The following is a 24773-nucleotide window of genomic DNA, read 5'->3' on the forward strand; positions in this document are numbered from 1 at the left end:
CCATGGTGCCCAATTGGCCCCGCCCGTGTGGTGCCAGCTGCGGCTTGTTGAGAGATTGACTTTCTGTCTATATGAAGCTCTGCGCTCTCTTGCTTCGGTTGTCAGCCCGTCAAACGAACTTCTGCCCCACAAGACGTGAGTTCTGACTCAGTCCTGTTTTCCTGTGATATATCCAGTCCGGTATTATTCCCGTTTATTTTTGTACTGTTTAATTTCTGGTTCCAGTTTTGTTTCCGTCTGTTTTGTCCTGTTTGTTAGTGACTTCAGTTCTTGTTCCCGTCTAGTTTCTCCTGTTTACTTTCGTTATCCTGATTTGTTATCGATCTCGTCTGTCTCTGGCTTCCTGTCTTTCCACGCCAGACCGGCTTCCTAACGTGCATGACTCCCCATTTCCTGTAGAATAAAGGCTTGTGTGAGAACGTCACGCATTTGGGTCCTGTATCTGTTCTGGTTCCTGACATTAGGCCGAAACAGTGAGTAAAATGGACTCTGTAGTGACAGTCATAAATCTTGAATTTCTCCCTCATGATTTAAACTGAGCCACCTTTTTGACGAGTGCCTCGGTCCAATCTTTTCGCTCGAAGGCGTCGGACCGCACAGGCGACGTTTCCAACCGAAAGGTTCCCAATAATCTTTATTCTGTTTCTCTCGCCAGCTGCTCCCGACGCGGCTCCGTTTCAGGGTCCCCCACCTGGGAAGAAGGGGAATGGGGGTTCTCAGCTTCAAGTCAGGGAAGGGGATTAACGCCGCACGCTCATATAAGCCTCTTTAGCTCTTGTGCTCCCCTCCCCACAAATAGCATGGATGCTCTATCTAAATTATTTTTCATTTTTTGGTTAGTGAAAAAAAAAACGATATCGAGAATGTCTGAGAGCACGCTTTTAGTGACAGTATCCCCTTTGCCCTCTACTTGGCCCCCTTGGTCCCCTACTAGAATATTGACACAATCTTTTGTCGATAAAGCTTCTGTTTCCTCCCTGTTAGGAAACACTTGATGTTTTCATTTCATGTATTCATTCATTTTCGACTTTGTGTCCAGGTGTAAATCTACCTTCTATACATTCCAGAATGGAAAAAAGAGAACCGGGCACGGGTGTTTCCGAACATCACATATGCTGCACCCTTTAAAATGGACATTTTGATCTCCACACGTGGTCGGGTCATTGTCTTTTTTCATTTTGTTAGTCTTTGTCGTCCTGGTTTCGGTTGCCATTTCCTGTCAGGACCAGAACAGAAACAGAACCCACACGCGTAACGTTTACTATAAGTTTTATTGAAGGAACGAGGAAGGGTTGCGTCCACGATCCGGTGTTCTCGCTCTCGTAATCGGTTTGTGATCCGATCACGGAAGAGGATCTTCCGTAGCGAGCGATAGCGGTGTCAGGAGTGGAAAACTGGTCGTAACCAGGACTGGGAGAGCAAGACGTGGTCAGGGTCGGAAACGGGTGAGTAGCCGTGATAGGAGAGCAAAAACGTAGTTGGGATCGAAACAAGTCGAAAGCCAGGAGAGGAGAGCAGACGTGGTCGGAATCAAAAAGGGGTCGTAAGTCGTGACGGGGGAGCAGACGTGGTCGGGATCAAAAACGGGTCGTAGCCAGGGACAAATGGGAGCAAAAACAGGACAGGACAGGCAGGAGTTAATCGCTCTCGTACTCGGATTGTGATCCGATCACGGAAGTGGATCTTTCGTAGTGAGCGATGGAGGTGTCAGGGTTGGAAGCGAGTCGTAAGCCGGGACGGGAGAGCAGACGTAGTCGGGAACGAAAAAGGATCGTACGTCGGGACGGGAGAGGAGACGTGGTCGGAATCAAAACGGGTCGGAGCCAGAGACAAATGGGAGCAAAAACAGGACAGGACAGGCAGGAGTTAATCGCTCTCGTACTCGGATTGTGATCCGATCACGGAAGTGGATCTTTCGTAGTGAGCGATGGCGGTGTCAGGGTCGGAAACGAGTCGTAAGCCGGGACGGGAGAGCAGACGTAGTCGGGAACGAAAAACGATCATAAGTTGGGACGGGAGAGGAGACGTGGTTGGAATCAAAACGGGTCGTAGCCAGAGACAAACAGGAGCAAAAACAGGATAGGCGGGAGTCATGATCGAAAAAAAGGCTTGCCGTGTAAAAACAGAGGTTCGCAGACGGACTGACAAAAGGGGACTGATAGGAGTGGGTTTAAATAGGGACAGGGAGCCAATCAGAGTCCGAGGCAGTTGGCGCTAAAGGATCGGGCACAGGTGATTCACATTAGTAATCATGGCACCGCCTTCGTGTCAGGTTAGTTGGTTTATTTGTTCCTGGTTTTGTAGTCCCCCCTACCTTGTTCCATTTCCAGTTTTGCTGTTTCCGTTTTGGTTTTTGTTATTCCTTGTTTGCTACGTCGATCCCGAATATGTTAACAAATACTCTCCTCTTTTGTGAGCACAACTGCCTCCCCCACATGGGTCCGACATGGGTCAGGTTGTGATGTTTTTGTGAAGGAATAAATGGAAGTCAGATTTGAAAAGTGGATTTTCTGCAATATTTTAAAAAAGAGTTTGCTAAATCCATGGAAAATGAAAAATAGAGGAAAAGGGGAATAAGAGAGGAAAACAGGTAAAAAGACGGGGAAAGGGGTAGAAGGGAAAGCAGAAGGGGAAAGAAGAAAGGGGGACAAGACAGAAAGGGGGAAATAATAAATGGAGGAGGAAAAAGGGGGAGAAGGCAGAAAGAGAGCAGGAAAGAGTGAAAACAAGAAAAGGGGGAGTAAATGGGGAAAGGAGGGTGGTAGAGGAGGAGGAAAGAGTCGAGGGAAAGTAGGAAAGACAACATCAAGGGGAGGATGAAAGGGGGGAAAAAGGATGATGGGTAAAAGAGGGTAAGAAGAAGGGGTGGGAAAAAAAAGGTAAAAAAGATTAGGGGAAGCTGAAGGGAATAGAATAGAAGGGTGATTGGGGACCAGAGAGGGAGGGGAAAGGAAATGCAGAGAAAAGAGGAAAAGAAGAAAATAGGAAGCGGGAAACAGGGAGAAGGCAAAAAGGGTGAAATCAAGAGGACAGGGGGAAAAGGAGGAGTTAAAGGAAGGTAAAAACCGAGAGTAGAGAATAGAGGAAAAGGGGTAAGACAAGATCCAGGGGAGGAGGAAAGGAGAAAACGAGGGAGAAAAACTGTCACGGTTTCCCATGGCTCCCAATTGGCCCCTGCCAAATTGCTCTCACTCACCCTTTGTCAGACCGTCAACTTCTGCACCCGCAAGACGTGTGTTTTGACTCTGTCCGGTATTGATCCTGTCTGATACCTTGCTACAACCTCCAGTATCGGTTATCGTTCCCGTCTATCTCGTCCTGTTTGATATCAGTCTCCAGTCTCAGGTATCGATCCCGCCTGTCTCGGCCTGTTATCTGTCTTTAGTATCCAGTATGGATCCCGCCTGTCTCGTCCTGTCCATTATCTGAGTCCAGTCTCCAGTACCCGGTATCGATCCTGTCTGTCTCCTCCTGTTTGATATCGGTCTCCAGTCTCAGGTATCGATCCTGCCTGTCTCGTACTGTCTGTTATCTGTCTTTAGTATTTTGGTATCGACCCCGTCTGTCTTGTCCTGTCCATTATCTGACTCCAGTCTCCAGTATCTGGCATCGATTCTGCCGGTCTCCTCCTGTCCGGTATCCTGCTGCAGTCTCCAGTATCCGGTATCGAGCCTGTCTGTTTCGTCCTGTCCCGTATCTTGCTCCAGTCCACAGTTTCCAGTATCTTGTTTGTGTATCCAGTATCTGGTCCCGATCCTGTCTGTCCGGTCTTGTCCGGTATCTCCAGTACCCGGTATTGATGCTGTCTGTCTCCTCCTGTTTGGTATCGGTCTCCAGTCTCAGGTATCGATCCTGCCTGTCTCGTCCTGTCCGTTATCTGTCTTTAGTATTTTGGTATCGACCCCGTCTGTCTTGTCCTGTCCATTATTTGACTCCAGTCTCCAGTATCTGGCATCGAGCCTGTCTGTTTCGTTCTGTCCCGTATCTTGCTCCAGTCGCCAGTTTCCAGTATCTTGTTTGTGTATCCAGTATCTGGTCCAGATCCTGTCTGTCCTGTCTTGTCCGGTATCTTCAGTATCCGGTATCGATCCTGTCTGTCCGGTCCTGCCCCGTATTTGGCTCCAGTCCCCAGTATCCGGTATCTTGTTTGTGTATCCAGTATCCGGTCTCGTTCCTGTCAGTCCTGTCCTGTCCGGTATCTCAAGTATACGGTATCGATCCTGTCTGTTCCGTCCTGTCCGGTATCTTGCCCTAGTATCCGGTTTTGATCTTGTCTGCCTCTGGCTTCTTGTTTTACGGCGCCTGACTTCTCTGTCTCACTTCTTTCACTCTGTCCCTACTTAAACCCAGTCCTGTCAATCCCCTGTTGTCAGTCCGTCTGCAAACCTCAGTTAGCACTAGGCAAGCCTTTTCGACCCGTCTATCCCCCGGTTTGACCAGTTTTTGATCCTGACCACGCCTATTCTCCCGTCTCTCCCACCTCACTGGCGTATGTGTTTACGTGCACGACCGCCCCATTCCCGTAAAATAAAGCTTGTATGAGAAACGTTACGCATCTGGGTCCTTCTCCTGTTCTGGTCGTGACAAAAACATATGATTTGCATCCCTCACAAGCGTTTTTATCTTTTATGTAAAAAAACTGGAAATGGATGATGGGCATCGATACATTCTTGCAGCATATTCTGTTTATTGAGGGGTTCAAATCCACTCATGCTTCCTGTCCCCTTGGTTATGTGCTAGTACTTTCTCACACGTGTCTGCGTGTGACGCTATGTGTCGTTTGTATCTGGCGAAGGGCAAGAGGACCAAATTGTCCCCATTCACAAGGACACTCACCCCCGCCTCCCCCTCTCTCTCCTCTTTTGGCTTTTGCCAAATTGGCCCAGCTGCCTATGCTAAACCGAGGAGGAGCGCACCCCGCCACAATAAAAGTTCACAGGTCAAGAGAAAGTACAGGCTGCGCTCACAATGGCGCCCCGGAAAACAATGCTTCCCCTTTTCTGGCTTCGGGCCCGACTGGAAAAGACAAACTTTTTGGAGGGCTATCTGAAGAGGAGGGGAGGACCAAAGCGCAGGGGCAACTTCCCCTTTTCGGGGTTCAAGGAGCAGCGGCCTCTACGCGCCCACTTCTCCTCCTCGTCTTTGTCCGACCGAGCGGAGATCTTTCGAGTGTCTCGTCGAAGGACAGACTTTTGACTGGGACGAGCGATCTCCGGGATGAAAACGTGTTACTCTTCATATTGCGTGCGGTGTCTTTACTTTGAAAATCCTATTTTTCCTTAAGTTGCTAATGAAGTATTCGCTGCTTGTGTTTACTTACGTGTCGTTCTGTACTCGGCCAGTAATGCTTCGACGTTGTTTTCTGGTACTGTGATCTTATCGCGCATAAGCAGTGTCTGAAACCGGACACCAGGGCAGACAACGCTTCCAACACTTACAACTCTCGAAACGCGATAAGACGACTCATCCCAAAAAAAAAACTTGTTGCAAAGTATTAAGGATTGATCGTGAGAATATATAACAGAACAACACTTTAAAATGAAGTTTATTCGAAATCTACTTTCATTGCATGTTTTTCAACTGCCATCAGTATGTACCTGTATTGACTCTCCCCACCGTGCTTTTAATGTACGTTTACGTTTTGTAGCGTCATCCATTTTGTGAGCTTCTTTTGAATCTTTCTTCTTTGCCTTGATTCCTAACCACTTCTCCATTTTTCTTGTGTTTGTGTTGCGTCGTCCGCTGCAAGCCACAAGAACTCTTCTTTCCACCATGCTTTTGATGTACGTTTACGTTTTGGAGCGTCATCAATTTTGTGAGCTTCTTTTGAATATTTCCTCTGGGGCTGAGGTTTTGGCTTGATTCCTAACCATTTCTCAATTTTTCATGTGTTTTCAGTGCGTCTGCTACAAGCCACGTGAACTCCTCTTACCGATGCTTTTAATGTATGTTCACGTTTTGTAGCGTCATCCATTTTGTTAGCTTCTTTTGAGTCTTTCTTCTTTGCCTTGATTCCTAACCACTTCTCCATTTTCCTTGTGTTTGTGTTGTGTCATTTGCTACAAGCCACAAGAACTCTTCTTTCCACTATGCTTTTGATGTACATTTACGTTTTGGAGCGTCATCAATTGTGTGAGCTTCTTTTGAATATTTCCTCTGGGGCTGAGGTTTTGGCTTGATTCCTAACCATTTCTCAATTTTTCATGTGTTTTCGGTGCATCTGCTACAAGCCACGAGAACTCCTCTTACCGATGCTTTTAATATACGTTTACGTTTTGTAGCGTCATCCATTTTGTTAGCTTCTTTTGAATCTTTCTTCTTTGCCTTGATTCCTGACCACGTCTCCATTTTTCTTGTGTTTTCGATGCGTCTACTTTGGAAAATGATATGCAAATGCCCGACCTTATAAGGCTCGGGAATGTCCGGAAGCAGGAAGTTATTCGACGCGGGCTTCTGAATGGCATGCAAATCGCCAAACGAACCGAAATTCTGAAATTTCCAAACCGAACGAAGATTTCGAAATCATAATAAAGTGTCACGATTGCACACGCACAAAAACCTGTCCTAAATTGAACCGACCCTTCATAAGGATATTTTGGACTGCGCCATTTTCATTTACCACAGTCAGGGTCACCATCCCTTTTTTTCCAGTCCATCTGGGCATCTGCGCTTTGTTCTTTGTCTTTTTGTTTAGGACAGTTTTCTTCTTGTTTCTTTGTTTATGTCTTTAAACACCATCTATTTTTAGCACCTAGCTGTAGTTCCTGCTTCCTGCGTTTGGGTCCTCCACATAATAACATATCTGCTCAGTAGATGTTTTGTATATATGTCTTTTTTTTTTATCTTGCAACACAAACTACAGAAAGAGTATAGTAAAAAAATGGATAAAATATGAGAAGAATAACCAAGAAATGTCATTTTACTTGAAAAAAGCTTTACTTTTACAATTATATACAATTCCCATGCAGACACGTGTGAGAAAGTACTAGCATATAACCAAGGGGGACAGTGGATTTAAACAAGATATATGTATATATAGATATATGCGATTGTCCCATGTATGATTGAATGTCTCCAATTGTGGACATGTGAAGAAAAGTGTTGCCAGCTGCAGTTTTTCCGCCATTATTTTGGTGGGAAAGTGTGACATGTGCAACGGACAAAAAAAAAGAAGAAGAAAAGAAAAAAAATGGTGGCGCCGCATTCACCTGTTCCCGTATGGGCCGTTCCCAGGACACACCACGGGAATTCTCCCAGCACATTGCGGTCTTGTCCCCAGTGACCCTTTGTGGAGATTTTTATCAAATATTATCAATGTCATTTTTAATCAAACATGTGTTTCTATTTTTCTGTATTTTGGGATTTTTGCTTCCCTTTTTCGTCCTTGTTTTTTTTTCTTTCCTTTTTTTTGTCATTGTACTTTTCTTTTTCTCTTTTGATTTTTGTCTTTTTTTGTCTTCTTGTCTCCTTTTTTCTCTTTTCTTTGTTTATACAATTAAGTACTTTATTTTCCTACTTTTTCCAATGTTTTACTACTTTTAGAACGTTTTCCTACGTTATAGTACATTTTTCACTTTTTGACATCACGGGTTGTTTGGTACTTTTCAGTATGTTTTCATATTATACACTACTTTTGTATACTTTTCAGTTATTTTTATACCTTTAATAATTTTATATTATCTTAAAATTGGTTGAGACTTTTCAGTACTTTCTGTATGTTTTCATACCTTTCTGTTGTTTTTCATACCATATAGTACTTTGTCATACTTTTTGGTACTTTTTCATATGACTTCGTGTTCTTTGTATATTTTCATACTTTTTAATATGTCGTTTTTTTATATATACTCATTATTACGTTTCTGTCATGAACCGGAACAGGATCAGGACCCAAATGCGTGATGTTTCTCACATAAGCCTTTTATTCTACGGGAAATGGGGAGTCATGGCAGGCAGCAGTCTGGCTTGGAAAGACAGGAAGCAGGAAACCGCCGAGATCGATACCAATTGCTCGAGTTGATATTGGATAGATGGGGTCGATACGGATCGGACGGGGCAGACAGGAATGATATCAAAACAGGATATCGAAAATCAACAGGACAGACTAGACAGGAACGAAACTGAAAACCGTTATCAAACAACGGGACAGACAGGATTGATATCAAAACAGGATATCGAAGGTTAACAGGACAAAATAACCAGGAACAACACCAACAGGAAACAGGACGGAGTCAAAACTCACGTTTAGCGGGGCAGAGGTTCGTTGACGGACTGACAGTAAGAGTGAGAGCACTGAGCTTTAATAGAAGGAAAGCCAATCTGTCAATGAGCTGCCGCTGGCGCCACACGGGCGGGGCCAATTGGGCGCCATGGCAACCGTGACAGTTTCAGTACCTTTTCATAATCTTCACTTCTGCACATTTCAATAATTTTCAGTACTTTTGAATACTTTATGTTTTAATACTTCAATACATTTTCATATCAAATAGTACTTTATGTATATTTTCATCATTTGCAATTATTTTAAATACCTTCAACGATGTTTTTTCCTTGAAATTGATTTCATACATTTCAAAAGTTTTTGTATATTTTCATACTGGTTAGTTCTTTGACATACTTTTGGTACTTTTTCATATGACTTAGTACTCTTTGTATAGTTTCCGACTTCAACGTCTCCTTTTGTTAGTCAGTCTGCGAACCTCAGTTAACACTAGGCATGCCTTTTTCGACCCTGACTCCTTCCTGTGCCATTTTTTCCCATCTGTTCCCCGGCTTCGACCTGTTTTTGATCCTTACCACGTCTGCTCTCCTGTCCCCGCTTTCGACCTCTTTTTGTCCCCGATAACGTCTACTCTCCTTTCCTGGCTTACGACTCGTTTCTGACCCCGACCACATTTTTGCTCTCCTGCCCAGGCTATTGACCCGTTTTACCGTCCCCGACACCGCCATCGCTCCTCCCGTAAGATCCACTTCAGCGTTCGGAGCGACCTGCTTCCCGCGTCCAGCAACCCTTTCTCTTTCTTCCGATAAAACTTGTGAGAAACTCAATGCAAGTGGGTCCTGTCTCCGTTCTAGTCCTGACATTTTAGAACTTTTCAGTACACTTTTCACCTGTTCAGGTTATTTTGTTTTCGTACTTTTGATACTTTTTCGTACTGATCAGTCCGCCTAGTCCCATGCACGTCCTATACTCTTACGTACGTTTCCAAATTCTTTTGTATTTTTTTCTCAGGAGGTGGAGCGCTCGTCTTGGGATCGAGAGGTCGCAGGTTCGATTCCTGGCTCCTCCGTGTTATATGTTGAAGTGTCCTCGGGCAAGACCCTGAATCCCTAATTCCCCCGATTAGCAGGTAGGCGCCTTGCATGACTGACTCCCTATTGGTGTGTGAGTGTGTGTGTGAATGGGTAAGTGTGAAGCACATTGTAAAGCGCTTTGGGAGCTCTTCATTGACTTGAAAAGCGCTAATGAAATGCAGACCATTTACCACTTACCATTTGACATCTTGATTATCCTCAAAACGTTTGGAGGCTGACTCCCTGTCGGTGTGTGAGTGTGTGTGTGAGTGGGTAAGTGTGAAGCACATTGTAAAGCACTTTGGGAGCTCTTCATTGACTTGAAAAGCGCTAATGAAATGCAGACCATTTACCATTTAGCATCTTGATTATCCTCAAAACGTTTGGAGGCTGACTCGCCATCGGTGCGTGAGTGTTTGTGTGAATGGGTAAGTGTCAAGCACATTGTAAAGCGCTTTGGGAGCTCTTTATTGACTTGAAATGCGCTATAGAAATGCAGACCATTTACCATTTAGCATCTTGATTATCCTCAAAACATTTGGAGGCTGACTCCCTATCGGTATGTGAGTGTGTGTGTGAATGGGCAAATGTGAAGCACATTGTAAAGCGCTTTGGGAGCTCTTCATAGACTTGAAAAGTGCTATAGAAATGCAGACCATTTACATTTACATTCACATTTATAACTCGCTAGCACGACTCATTTGCGTGTAGCCATTAGGATGTAGCCGTTAGCATATAACTGTTAGCATAACTCATTAGCATGTAGCGGTTAGCATAACTTGTTATGATGTATCCGTTAGCATGCAGCCGTTAGCATGCAGCCGTTAGCATGACTCGTTAGCATGTAACAGTTAGCACTTGGTGGTTGGCAAGACTCGTTTGCATGTAGCCATTAGCATGTAGCCCTCGGCATAACGTCTTGGGATCAAGAGGTTGCAGGTTCGATTCCCGGTAATTGTTGTCACTGTAACCATAGCAACACTCCCAGGGAACACACACACACACACACCTTATCCTTATCTTCTCTGTTCCTTTATCTTCTTGGCTCATACCTCTCTGTGAATGTGTAAAACTGGAGTGTCATGCCCAATTTCGTTGTCACAATATGTTGACCCATTTTGTAACAATGACAATAAAGGTAGATTCTATTCTATTTTATTCTATTCTACACACACACACACACACAGAAAAAAACCATGACTTTGAATATTGTATAAGAATATTTATTCAACGAAGTGCGGCCAAAAAGCGAAATATTTACAACAATGAAACCTGACAAAGGTGAGGAGACCCCAAATAAATAACTTAAATAAACTGCCAGGGGGGGGGGACAAATGGACAGAAAAAGAACAGTGCTGATATTGAAAGAAATGCCAATAAATATTTAATAGAAATAAATTAAGCCATTGTTACAGATAACAAAAAATGCATTTGAAAATCCATTACTTATTATGCCCCCTCAGTGTCTTTTCTTGCCTGTGATTAGTCTGTTGCCACATGTGTATGCCTGTGAAATACAATTGTGGTAAAAGTTGCTGCCAACTTGTGGGTGTTTCGGAGAACTATATTGATTCATTTTGCTTGGGATAATGGGATTGTTAAAGGGACAGTGTGTAATATCTAGTGCCTCCGAGTGGCACTAAAAATCTTCCGTTCTCCATTCAGGCCCCGGTGCTGTGAAATGCTCTTCCCCAACCTCAGTGGAAATGTTTCAGTCTAAGCTTAAAACACACTTTTATTCTATAGCAAACGAATAACCTAGATTTTATGTTCCCCATGTCTGTGTATTATTTGCCCTCATGTCGGTTTTAGATCAGGGGATGGTGTCATAATAGTCTGTTGTTTGCAATAGTCTGTGGTCTGTGCAGCTCTTTGAGACTCTTTGTGATTAAGGGCCAAACAAAGAAACAGGACTTGACTTAATTAGACATGTTGAGGTTTTGAGTTTTTCCTTGTCATCATGTAGGTTTTAGATCAAGGGTATGGTGACATAATAGTATGGAGTTTGCAATAATCTATGGTCTGTGCAGAACTTTGAGACTCTGTGTTATTAAGGGCCAAACAAATAAATATGACCTGACTCTTCCTGAGGTTTTTGAGTTTTCCCTCGCCCTCATGTCGGTTTTAGATCAGGGGGTGGTGTCATAATACTCTGTAGTTTGCAATAGTCTGTGGTCTGTGCAGCCCTTTGAGACTCTTTGATATTTAGGGCCAAACAAAGAAACAGGACTTGACTTGACTCTTCCTGAGGTTTTTGAGTTTTCCCTCGCCCTCATGTAGGTTTTAGATCAGGGGGTGATGTCATAATAGTCTGTGGTTTGCAATAATCTATGGTCTGTGCAGCCCTTTGAGACTTGGAGTGATTAAGGGCTTACAAATAAACAGGACTTGACATGCTTTTGAGTTTTCCCTCGCCCTCATGTAGGTTTTAGATCAGGGGATGGTGTCATAAGTGTGTGGTTTACAATAATCTATGGTCTGTGCAGCCCTTTGAGACTCTTTGTGATTAAGGGCCAAACAAATAAACAGGACTTGACTTGACGCTTCCTGAGGTTTTTGAGTTTTCCCTCGCCCTGATGTAGGTTTTAGATCAGGGTATGTTTCATAATAGTCTGAAGTTTGCAATAATCTATGGTCTGTGCAGCCCTTTGAGACTTGGAGTGATTAAGGGCTTACAAAAAAACAGGACTTGACATGCTTTTGAGTTTTCCCTCGCCCTCATGTAGGTTTTAGATCAGGGGACCGTGTCATAATAGTCTGCGGTTTGCAATAGTCGTAGCGCAATTCCTTGTGTTTTTGCACCATCCCTTGAGTATTTGTGCAAAATCTTGTATCGTTGCGCAATTCTTTGTGCGTGCATTGCGCAGATCTAACATTTATCGCGCAATTCCATACGAACCGGGGAACAGTCATCTGCCGGGAAATAATAAATAAAAAAAGAGAAAGAAAAAGGAGAGGTATCAGGTAGACGAGTGCCGCAGTCTTTTCCCTAAAATGATTTTTCACATCTGAGACGCCAACAAATGAGAAGAAGCGAAGGAGTCAAAGTTCACCTCTAGGGGGAGCTCGTAGCGGGTCGCCGGGAATAAGTTGTGGGCCTGGTGCCCCCCGGTGGCGGCGTAGTGGTGGGGCACCAGATAACGCTGGTGGGCAAAGTTCCTGTCGGGTTCCTGGGGCGAATGCTCCTGCTTGAAGCTGAGGGGGGGCGTGAGGGGACCCTCGTAGGGCGGGGTGCACCCCTCGGGGGTCGCTCGCCCCTTGGAGCCTTTGAGGTGGCGAGGCACCTCCAGGGAGCCGTAGGGAGGACTCGGGAGTCCCGGGGACGGGTAACTGAGGGGATAGGCGTGGACCGCGCCCTTTTCCTCAGGTTGACGAATCAGCAGCGGCGGCGGCGGTGAAGGCCCCGCCCCCAGTTGGAGGCACCCCGCCACCAGGTTGCTGGTGGGTTGCGACAACCCCCTGCAGAGCATCTCCAGGAAGTTGCCGCTGTCGGGGGAGCGCCCCTGGTCCAGGACTTCGGACAAGGCCCAGATGTAGTTGCGGGCCAATCGCAGGGTCTCGATTTTGGAGAGTTTTTGGGTCTTGGAGTAGCAGGGCATGACTCGCCTCAGGTTGTCCAGGGCGTCGTTGAGGCCGTGCATCCGGGAGCGCTCCCTGGCGTTGGCCTTCATGCGACGAGCGCGGAAACGCTCCTGCCGGCCTTTGCTCATCTTCTTCTTGGGGCCCCGACGTTTGGGGGCCGAGTCCCCGTCCGGGCCGGCGGCTTCCTCGTCTTCCTCGTCCTCTTCTTCCTCCATGTCCTCGCTGCCCAGCTCGGAGCAGGAGGTGGGGAGGTGGCGCCCCCTGGCGGCGGGGGTTTCCTCGCCGTCCTGGGAGCTACCGTCTTCCTCCAGCCAGGCCAAGGAGCTCAACATCTGGCTCACGTCGATGCTCTTCGACAGGGGTTTGCTCATCATTTTGCTAGCTGGAAAACAAAAAATGAGTTATGAGTTTTCCGAACGATCGATTGACACTTTATTTCGAACATTACAAAAGCAAAAACAAAACGCGACGTCGAATCGAAAACCCCAAAAAATGTTAACGTAACGTGTCCAAAAAGGAATAGAAAGGAGCATATACTTTTTTATCTCACGCCTTCTTGATAATTGCTGGGAGCTAGAGCCAGAGAAGACGAGCCTCCGCCCCCCGAGCTCCCGTTTGTCTGCCCTAACTAGGAGTTGTGTGGGTGTGGTACATGTTTTGTGTTCTTATGAAAAGTTATCTTGATGTGATTGTACCTTTTAAATTTGTTTTCACCATCTTCACTAACATATTTATTTACCTCATTGTTTTTTCTTATAAATATAGATCCAGACTGTAAAAGATTACTAAATTAAACTACTTGTCACAGTTGCCATGGCGCCCAATTGGCCCCGCCTGTGTGGCGCCAGCTGCGGCTCATTGACGGATTGGCTTTCCGCTTATTTAAGCTCAGTGCTCTCATTTTTCCTTTGTGAGTCCGTCAACGAACTTCTGCCCCGCTAGACGTGGATTCTGACTCGGTCTTGTTTCCTGCCTGCGTTTCCTGTCTGGTATCGTTCCCGTCTAGTTTGTCCTGTTTTATATCGGTTTCCAGTTTCGTTCCTGTCTATTTTTGTCCTGTTTATTATTTTCTCCAGTTTTCGTTACCGTCTAGTTTGTCCTGTTTATTTTCGTTATCCTGAATTGTTATCGATCTCGTCGGTCTCTAGCCTCCTATCATTCCGTGCCAGACCGCTGCCCAACGTGTATGACTCCCTATTTCCCGTAAAATAAAGTCTTGTGTGAGAACGTCACGCGATTGGGTCCTGATCCTTTTCTGGTTCTTGACAGTCTAATATATGCCGCACATTTGTATTTGTTTTATTATTTCTATTGATTTTGTTCAAGTTTTTTCCAAAATGTATACAATGCAATCAATCGTCTCTACAACACGTGAAATAACATCTCTAGTTTGTTTCTAAACACACAAATGAATGTTTTTCTATTTATTTCAGTTTTTTTATTTGCATTGATTGATTTCAAGTATTTGATAAATACGTTTCTTTTTTCATCTTTTTTAAAAATTGATTTTATGTTTGGTTCTCTGCATTTATTTAGCTCAACTTCTACTTCCTTCTACTAGTAGTATTATAATGTATTCTATTGCTCATTGTATGACTATTTGTATGCCATGAGGCTCTTTAATTCCACCCGGGGGATTAAAAGCCCACATGAAGCCCCACCCCCACATTGCATATTACCCTATTTTTATGACAGTGTGTATTTTATGTAGCACTATTTAAATACTCTATAGCGAAACATTATATTGGGTATTTTTGTATTCTATATCTTTTATTTTATAATTTTATTTTTCAACACAAGGATACTAAACATCCGTCTATCTATCTAGACATCCGTCTTCCTATCTACACATCCATCTATCTATCCAGACATCTATCGAGACATCTGTCTATCAAGACATCCATCTATCTATCTAGACATCTATCGAGACATCTATCTATCTATTGAGACATTTATCTAGACATCTATCTATCTATCTTGACATCTATCCAACAATCGAGACATCCATCCATCTATCTATCTAGACATCTATCTAGACATCTATCTTTCCATCTCGACATCTATCTATCTATCTAGACATCTAATCAAGACCTCTATCTAGCTAGAAATCTATCTATCTATCTCGACATCTATCTGTCTATCTAGACATCAATCCATCTATCTAGACATCCATCCGTCTATCTATCTAGACATATATCGAGACAACTATCTAGACATCTATCTTTCCATCTCGACATCTATCTGTCCATCTAGACATCAATCCATCTATCTAGACATCCATCTATCTAAACATCTATCTAGACATCTATCTATCTATCTAGACATCTAATCGAGACATCTATCCATCTATCTATCGATCTAGAAATCTATCTATCTCGACATCTATCAGTCTATCTAGACATCTATCTATCTATCTAGACATCTAGAAATCTATCTATCTCGACATCTATCTGTCTATCTAGACATCAATCCATCTATCTAGACATCTAGAAATCTATCTAAACATCTATCTAGACATCTACCTAGACATCTATCTATCTATCTAGACATCTAGACATCTAATCTAGACATCTATCCATCTATCTATCTATCTATCTAGAAATCTATCTATCTATCTCGACATCTAGACATCTAATCGAGACATCTATCCATCTATCTATCTATCTAGAAATCTATCTATCTCGACATCTATCTGTCTATCTAGACATCTATCTATCTATCTAGACATCCATCTATCCATCTAAACATTTATCTAGACATCTAGACATATATCTAGACAGCTAGACATTTATCTATCTATCTTCTCAGTTGATTGATTACAAATTTAGATGAAACCAGCCAGTCATTTGCTCATGAAATTTCCGGAATATTTGAAGTGTCGGACGTTCGGACCGGTTTCCTTTCGTGGTAAAATCGGCAGTGGGAATTAACACCTACAGAGACAATTTCAGCACACACTCAAAGTCGAGATCCATTTCAACTCTGATACTAGTTAAGACTTGACGTTACACGGCACTCGATATCGATAGTCAATTTCACACCGGGCGAAAAATTCACACCCTCGGTGTTGTTCCAATCCAACACTGAAGAGATAACCTGTACAGTGTAAATCGTATTTGACACAGTTTATTTATGAAAGAGTTCAAATATTTTCTTGAATTTCGAGAGTCGATTATGTTTAAGACACCCAAAACGCAGTTTTAGGTGCAATACCCCGTTTTAAAGTGCAATGCTCCAGTTTTGAGTGCAATATCCCGGTTGGGTGCAGGATTCTGGTGATGTCCAGTTTTTAATTGAGTTATTTTTGTTCTGAGACAGATGCGCAGAAAAAGTGCATTTCTATTTTTGCACAAGAAGTCTTTGACTTGATTTTATTTTGATATCGTTAAATGTTTTGACTTGATTTGACAGTTTTAAGTGCAATACCCCAGTTCAAAGTGCATTACTGTACTCAAAAATACATTTATTTATGTTTTTTACTTGATTTTATTTTCATATTGGTAAACGTTTTGACTTGGTTTGACAGTTTTAAGTGCAATACCCCGGTTTAAAGTGCAATACTCCAGTTTTGAGTGGAATTTCCCGGTTGGGTGCAGGATTCTGGTGATGTCCAGTTTTTAATTGAGTTGTTTTTGTTCTGAGACAGATGCGCAGAAAAAGTACTTTTTTTTTTTTTTTTTGCACAAGAAGTCTTTGACTCGATTTTATTTTCATATTGGTAAACGTTTTGACTTGGTTTGACAGTTTTAAGTGCAATACCCCGGTTTAAAGTGCAATACTCCAGTTTTGAGTGGAATTTCCCGGTTGGGTGCAGGATTCTGGTGATGTCCAGTTTTTAATTGAGTTGTTTTTGTTCTGAGACAGATGCGCAGAAAAAGTACTTTTTTTTTTTTTTTTTGCACAAGAAGTCTTTGACTCGATTTTATTTTCATATTGTTAAATGTTTTGACTTGGTTTCACAGTTTTAAGTGCAATACCCCGGTTTAAAGTGCAATACTCCAGTTTTGATTGCAAAATCCCGGTTGGGTGCAGGATTCTGGTGATGTCCAGTTTTTAATTGAGTTGTTTTTGTTCTGAAACAGATGCGCAGAAAAAGTACTTTTTTTTTTTTTTTTGCACAAGAAGTCTTTTACTCGATTTTATTTTCATATTGTTAAATGTTTTTACTTGGTTTCACAGTTTTAAGTGCAATACACCGGTTCAAAGTGCAATACTCCAGTTTTGAGTGCAATATCCCAGCTGGGTGCGGAATTCGAGTGATGTGCAGTTTTTAATTGAGTTATTTTTGTTCTGAGACAGATGCGCAGAAAAAGTACATTAAATTTTTTGGGGGGACAGTTTTAAGTGCAATACCCCAGTTCAAAGTGCATTACTGTACTCAAAAAGACATTTATTTATTTTTTTTACTTGATTTTATTTTCATATTATTAAATATTTGACGTGGGACTATTTACTTTGTTAATATTCGACTTCATTTTTACCGTGCAAATATTTCATTTGTCGTTTTGACCGTTTGAAGTGCAATACCCCGGTTCAAAGTGCAATATCCCGTGTATAGTATTATTTCGGTTATGAATACCTTTTATGAGAGATGAACACTTGACACGTTTCTATTTATGAGTCTTTCTATTTGATATTTTTGGCAACTGATTCCGGGTTGGGGCAGCACGGCGGCGCAGTGGTTAGCGCTTGTGCGGCACAGTCCATGTCATGGGAACCTGTCGTGGGTTCAAATCCAGCTCCAAACTTCCTGTGCGGAGTTTGTATGTTCTCCCTGTGCTTGTGCCTCCGGGCACTCCCACGTTCCAAAAACATACATTTCAGGTGAATTGGCCGCTCCAAATTGTCCCTAGGTGTGAATGAGCGAATGAGTTGTCTGTCCCCTGTGTGCCCTGCGATTGGCTGGCAACCAGTTCAGAGTGTCCCCTGCCCACTGCCCGGAGATGGCTGGGATGGGCTCCAGCCCCCCCGCGACCCTAATGAGGATAAGCGGGACGGCTAATGAGATGAGATGAGATTCCGGGTTGTGCGCTTTAAAGAGTCTATTCTTTTCTAGACTGAATAGGTGATTAACTCTTACCGTTGTTGCGTTAACTCCAATAGGAATATGCGAGAGTGATAGTGAAAAAGACTGTGTCCACTCTATTTTTTTTTTCACCGACACTCGAATTCACTCTCTCCGTGGTTGGAAGAACACCGGAGGAGTTAAATCACTTTGACGCTTCATACGCAACTCTGGACAATTTCCTGTTTTCCGTTCGAATGCTGTATCTCATCATAGACCGGAAAAACAACATTTCAAATTGGAGAGATGAAGTGGGACTCACCTGTCGCGATTAACGAGGCGACGTTAAAAAAAAATGATCGCCGTTAACTGCAAAAAAAAAAAAATCCAAAATTAAAAAGTTTCTGTTTTTGTTCTTGGGACGGGGACGCAATTGAAAAGAGACCCTAACCCCAAATGATCCTGAAATGAGTCAAGAGAGCCGGTGGGGATTATTTTGCCTTAATCCCCCCCCCCCCCCCCCCCTTCATAAACTCCGCCCACTCACCCCCCACCCCACGCCACGCCGGTTGAGACTCGCGTGGCGGTCTCGTGGCTGTAAGTTTTACAACCTTTCAAAATAAAAGGGGAGGGAGAGGTGCGTAATGAGGGTTTTATGGAGGGGGGCCACAAAGCTCGGAACAAGAGCGGGAACAAAAAGAAGAAAATGAGAAACGTGACCATGAAAGGGACATCGTGTATTATGTAGCACCTCCTGGTGGTAAAAAAAAGGAACTTTATTAAAAAAAAATCAATATTGATTTGAATAATAGGCGAAAAGACGATCACGTGAAAATGCATTTTTCGAAAAACACTCGGCGGTGGAGGATTTCATATTTATTTGACACTATTATTTGATACTCGCCTTAAGGGGGCTCTGACAAGGCTACACCATCAAAACTTCTCTTTCATTCTTCTTTTCCTTTTTTTTTCTTTTTTCTTTTCTTTTTTGTCTTCTTGTCTACTTGTTTTCTTGTTTTCTTTTCTTGTCTCCTTGTTTTCTTTTCTTGTCTTGTTTTCTTTTCTTGTCTTTTTCTTTTCTTGTTTTCTTGTCTTTTTCTTGTCTTTTTCTTTTCTTGTCTTTTTCCTTTCTTGTCTTTTTCTTTTCTTGTCTTTTTCTTTTCTTATCTTCTTATTTTTTTACTTATTAATTGTTTTCTTTTCTTGTCTTCTTGGTTTTCTTGTCTTCTTGTCTTCTTGTCTTCTTGTTTTCTTTTCTTGTCCTCTTGTCCTCTTGTCCTGTTGTCCTCTTGTCCTCTTGTCTTCTTGTCTTCTTGTTTTCTTTTCTTGTCTTCTTGTTTTATTTACTTGTCTTCTCGTTTTTCTTATCTTCTTGTCTTGTCTTCTTGTTTTCTTCTTTTCTTGTCTTCTTGTTTTTCTTGTCTTCTTGTCTTGTCTTCTTGTTTTCTTTTCTTGTCCTATTGTCTTATTGTCCTCATTTCCTCTTGTCCTCTTGTCTTCTTGTTTTCTTGTTTTCTTTTCTTGTCTTCTTGTTATCTTTTCTTGTTTTTTGTTTTCCTTTTCTTGTCTTCTTGTTTTATTTTCTTGTCTTCTTGTTTTTCTTATATTCTTGTCTTGTCTTCTCAGTTTCTTTTCTTGTTTTCTTTTCTTGTCTTCTTGTTTTTTTTTCTTGTCTTTTTGTTTTCTTGTTTTCCTTTCTTGTCTTCTTGTTTTCTTGTCTTGTCCTCTTGCCTTTCTTTTTTGCACAACATTTTAGTTGTTTATTTTTTCACACAAAAAACAGAAAACATTTAAATCTTAAAAAAATGTTGCACTGTATGATCAAAATTGCTTATTTTAATATATTTTTCTTCTTTCTCTTTTTTTTCAGTTGACTTTTTATTTATTTTATGTTTTTTCTATTATTGTATCTCTTTCCTTTTCAACGTTTATCTATCTATCTATCTATCTATCTATCTATCTATCTATCTAGAAATCTATCTATCTATCTAGAAATCTATCTAGAAATCTATCTAGAAATCTCTCTATCCCTCTCCATCCCTCTCTATCTCTCTATCGCTATTTATCATTGTGCATTTGACTTTATCGTCATTTTTGGGCCAAAACATTGAATGGATGATCTAAGAAGTGGTCTCGATTAACGCCTGGATGAATCGTATGCGCTCGTGTCTGGCTCCTCGTGCGAAACATTTTAAAACTGGCTTCGTTGAAATCGATTTTCACGATGATGTTGATCGATTTGGATTCGCATTCAAGCGATCTCTCTATTTTCGTTAAACATCATGTCGTGAAAATCAAAACTATATGGATTTAATGAATGAATGAATGTATTATTATCAGGGTTGGTTTGGGTTACTTGAACTGGATTACTTTCAATGACTTTTGGATGACTCCAATAACCAATATGCTCATAAAAGACAAAAGAAACTCAATAGGAATCAAATGACTCCATTTTGTGCAGTTTTGGGGAGTAACGGAATACATGGAACGGCAAAAATGATGTTTGGATTTCTTTTAATTTTGTTTCTGTCGCATTTGATGTTCGTTTTGCCGGAGATCAAAGCCAGGAGAGAAAGCTTACCACGTGTTGTGAGTCATCATTTGATTCCTATTGAGTTTATTTTTGTCTTTTATGAGCATATTTGGTATTGGGAGTCATCCAAAAGTCATTGAAAGTAATCCAGTTCAAGTAATCCTACCCAACCCTGATTATTATTCGTGTTGCAGCGTTTTAATCGATTGTCTTGAAAAGAAAAGGGGAATCCATTCGTAGTGTTGAGTTCATGTCACGCTATGTTCGTTAAAATCGAACATGGACTTCGTTTTTGAATCGGGATTTCAGAATCCCGCGCTACTTACGTTCGTCATAGATAACTTGGATTCGAGAATGTTGCGTTAAATGGATTTCATGTTTTGCGTGATTTCGTGTTTCAATCCATCGTCGGCGTGGAGCGTTTGAATGAATCAGAATCAAGTCATGAATAGAAAAAGTGGACTCGATCCGTCCTGTGTTACGCAACCTAATCCATCAATCAATAGTCATTCAGATTAAAAGTCGATTTCGTAAACGCAATTTTGAGAATCATCATGCGATCGGATTGAATGAATGAATGAATGAAAAGTCCAAACAGGTCAATCATTTCAATCTCAACTCATTGGAGGAATCGTCAAACCGGGATTTTAGGCACGGAATCTGGTGTGTGAGAATCAAGTTGTCGTGGCCCCGTGCGTGGCGAGTGGGCCCCAGCGGGGGTCCTCATTGTCCTGACGGGGGTCTCGCGCCACACGCGTGCCCCACATTGATCCCAAAAAGGGAGGAGGAGGGGGACATCAACTTTGCCAAGTTTGCTCGCGTGGAACTTGTTGCGCGTGGAGAGGGGGGGCGTGGTCACGTGACTCGACCAACGACTTCTCGGGTTAGGACTGACAGATGGCGTGGGGTGCGTGGGGGTGCGTGGGGGGTGCAGGGATTTGTTTCTTTTCATCTGTTGCTTGCGCGTGGATTTGGTCTCGCGCTGAAACCGCACCAACGGCTCCCGATGACGCCGGCCACGCCCACAACCCAGGACGCCATTTGCGCGTGGGTGTGCGCATGCGACTGTCATTGAGGCGCAATCGATTGTGTTCCGTGATCACGCAACTGAAATCTCTGCTCCTGCCGAGCTCATCTTTGCAGAAGATAAAGAATGCATGCGTTATCGGGTGGATATGGGGAGCCGATGGCATCCTGGAGACCGATCCCATTTTCATTCATAAATCAGTATACATGCAGACATCTCCATGTTATATTTATTTCTACCTGTTTTATTTCATCGAATTGGCTTTACAACACCCACCTTTAAGTCCAAATAAAATATTAGGTCCCTCTCCCTTCAAATTAAAGATTCGGTTTTGTCGTATCTGTCATGAATGCTGATTCGGGGCACCTGCAACTGTCCCGTTGGCTCCTGTCTTCCAAGAGGAAGCTGTCAGACCGTCAGGGAACCTATGCTCTCAGCTAGGCAAGTTTTTGTACACTCCGACATTATCCTGCCTTGTTTTCCTGCCTGATATCTGTTGCCGACTTCTTTTCTGGACTCGTTACTACCTTTGCTCTTCCGTCCCGGCCATCGACCCGTTTTGCCCTGTTTCCTGCCTGATACCTGTTGCCGACCTCTTTTCTGGACTTGTTACTGCTTTTGCTCTTCCGTCCTGGCCATCGACCTGTTTTGCCCTGTTTCCTGCCTGATACCTGTTGCCGACCTCATTTCTGGACCCTTTTCCGTCATTGCTCCTCCGTCCCGGCCATCGACCTGTTTTGTCCTGATTTCGCCTGCCTGATACTTGTTACCAACCTGTTTCTGGACCCGTTTCTACTTTTGCTCTTCCGTCCTGGCCATCGACCTGTTTTGCCCTGTTTCCTGCCTGATACCTGTTGCCAACCTGTTTCTGGACCCGTTTCTACTTTTGCTCTTCCGTCCCGGCCATCGACCTGTTTTGCCCTGTTTCCTGCCTGATACCTGTTGCCAACCTGTTTCTGGACCTGTTTCTACTTTTGCTCTTCCGTCCCGGCCATCGACCTGTTTTGCCCTGTTTCCTGCCTGATACCTGTTGCCAACCTGTTTCTGGACTCGTTTCTACTTTTGCTCTTCCGTCCCGGCCATCGACCTGTTTTGCCCTGTTTCCTGCCTGATACCTGTTGCCGACCTCATTTCTGGACCCCTTTCCGTCATTGCTCCTCCGTCCCGGCCATCGACCTGTTTTGTCCTGATTTCGCCTGCCTGATACCTGTTACCGACCTGTTTCTGGACCCGTTTCTGCTTTTATTCCTCCATCTAAGCCATCGACCTGTTTTGCCCTGTTTCCTGCCTGATACCTGTTGCCGACCTGTTTCTGGACCCGTTTCTGCCTTGCTCCTCCACCCCATGACATAGACATAGTTTCTTTATTTTTAATGATTCATATTCCATTGTTTGCAGTAATAATTTTCTTTATTTGCTTCCATATTTTTATTTTCATTATATATATATAAATATAATAAATGACATATTTAAGTAATGTGTTGTTTTCTATTTGTGTTTAGTAATAATTGTTTTCATTGACTTAAATTGTACGTATCTTTTTTTATTCTTTTCCATTTATGTATGTGTTTTATTTGTATCTTTCAGTGTTTATTGATTTTGATTGACTTCTTTCGTTTTTTTTATTTTTCACATTTCATATTCATTTTAATTTGTTTAGTTTTCATGGAATTTCTATGTTTATTTTCATTGAGTAATTCAATTTCTATTTCCTTTTGTTTGTTTATTTTGTAGTTTTTTTTTTAATTCCTTTTTCAATTTTAACACTTTCTGAATATTGGTCGGAATAAGAAATCCGTCAGTTAGAAGATAATAAGGCTCATAAATAAATGAGGCCCATCAGATGGGGCCCTTTTGCCCCCAACGTATCCAATGTGTGTTAGCATTCCCCAGGTAGGGGTCCCCGGGTCCCCGGGCCCCCATCCTCCGCCCTCAGACGTCCCGGGAGTCCCGGCGTCCTCCTCCATCACACCTGCATCCTACGCAGGGAATCGGATTCCGTCCCGGCTGAACCTTAGCCGAAGGGAATTAAGGCCCGCTCGCTAGCTAGCCGTTAGCATCCCCCCCCCTCCAACTCACACCGAGTCTACTTTCCCCCTTGCAAGGATTTGGCTGTCGGAAAATCCACTTTTAAAATGGAAACCGTGGGGAAAAATTGTTACTCGGACAAAACATAGTAGTTCTTTTTTCTTCATTTTTTTAGGTTTTGCAATGAAAAGAGGGAATATATACATATTGGGGGAAAATGTGGACTGCATTCCAAAATGATGATAAGGTATGCAGTTATTTAACTGTCATAATGGAAAAAAATTCAACCAAACTATAAACAAAACAATGGAAAACAAAGAATACAAGTTAAAAGAAAAGTTTAAAAAACAGAACTATTGTCAGGAACCAGGACAGGATCAGGACCCAAATGCACGATTATCAGTTGCAAATGTGCACAATCAGCCGAAGAGAAGTGGAAAGAGAAGTCATTTATTTACAACTCTTTCACAACGTCTAAAAATTAGTCCGACGTCAAATACACGGTTGCAGAGGTTAGCATAGCATGAGGCTAACTTGAATCGTCGTATTTGATGAGTGTTTCGCTTCACATCGCTGTATTTTGGTTTTTGAGTGCAATGTAGAGATGGATGTATTGAGGAAAAAAAAACAAAGAAATAGCTGGGGTCGATATCGGACAGGACGGGACAGACAGGTTTGATATAGAAACAGGATCTCGAAAATAAACAGGACAAACTAGACGGGAACGAAAACTGTAGAGAATAATAAGCTGGACAAAAGTAGACGAGACGAACTGGGAACCGATATTTAACAGGACAAAATAAACGGGAACAATACAGGACAGGAAATACCAACAGGAACAGGACCGTGTCGAAACCCACGTCTTGCGGGGCAGAAGTTCGTTGACGGACTGACAAACGAAGAGTGAGAGCACTGAGCTTAAAAAGACGGAAAGCCAATCTGAATCGCAACTGGCGCCATGGCAACCCTGACAACTATAAAACAAAAATGCAGAAAAAAAACTAAAAACATAAACAATAATACATCCTACGCAGGGAATCGGATTCCGTCCCGGCTGAACCTTAGCCGAAGGGAATTAAGGCCCGCTTGCTAGCTAGCCGTTAGCATCTCCCCCTCAACTCACACCGGGTCTACTTTCCCCATTGCAGGGATTTGGCTGTCGGAAAATCCACTTTTAAAATGGAAACCGTGGGGAATATATCACCTATTTGTACCGTTTTACCAAATTAGTTATCTGTTATTAACCAAACACGACCTACATTCATCCAACAATTCATGCGCACTCATTTCTTGAGAGAAAAATGACC

The 24773-nt window shown here is 42.7% G+C and overlaps 2 protein-coding genes across 2 annotated transcripts in view; one reads left to right on the forward strand and one right to left on the reverse strand.

Annotated features, from left to right (window-relative positions):
- The window catches only part of LOC148368257 (uncharacterized), a 541253-nt gene that overhangs the window by 481563 nt on the left and 34917 nt on the right, over positions 1-24773 (forward strand). The window lies entirely within an intron of this gene.
- Positions 10535-18340, reverse strand: neurod4 (neuronal differentiation 4). Its single transcript, XM_088330262.1, has 2 exons — positions 18201-18340; positions 10535-13255 (listed from the first exon to the last, which is right to left on the reverse strand). The coding sequence occupies exon 2, from the start codon at positions 13245-13247 to the stop codon at positions 12294-12296; it is 954 nt and encodes a 317-aa protein (XP_088186388.1). The 5' UTR covers positions 13248-13255; positions 18201-18340; the 3' UTR covers positions 10535-12293.

The sequence above is a fragment of the Urocampus carinirostris genome, chromosome 3 (genome assembly GCF_059441175.1).
Source record: "Urocampus carinirostris isolate Australia breed hairy pipefish chromosome 3, RoL_Ucar_1.0, whole genome shotgun sequence".
NCBI classification, from domain to species: Eukaryota; Metazoa; Chordata; class Actinopteri; order Syngnathiformes; family Syngnathidae; genus Urocampus; species Urocampus carinirostris.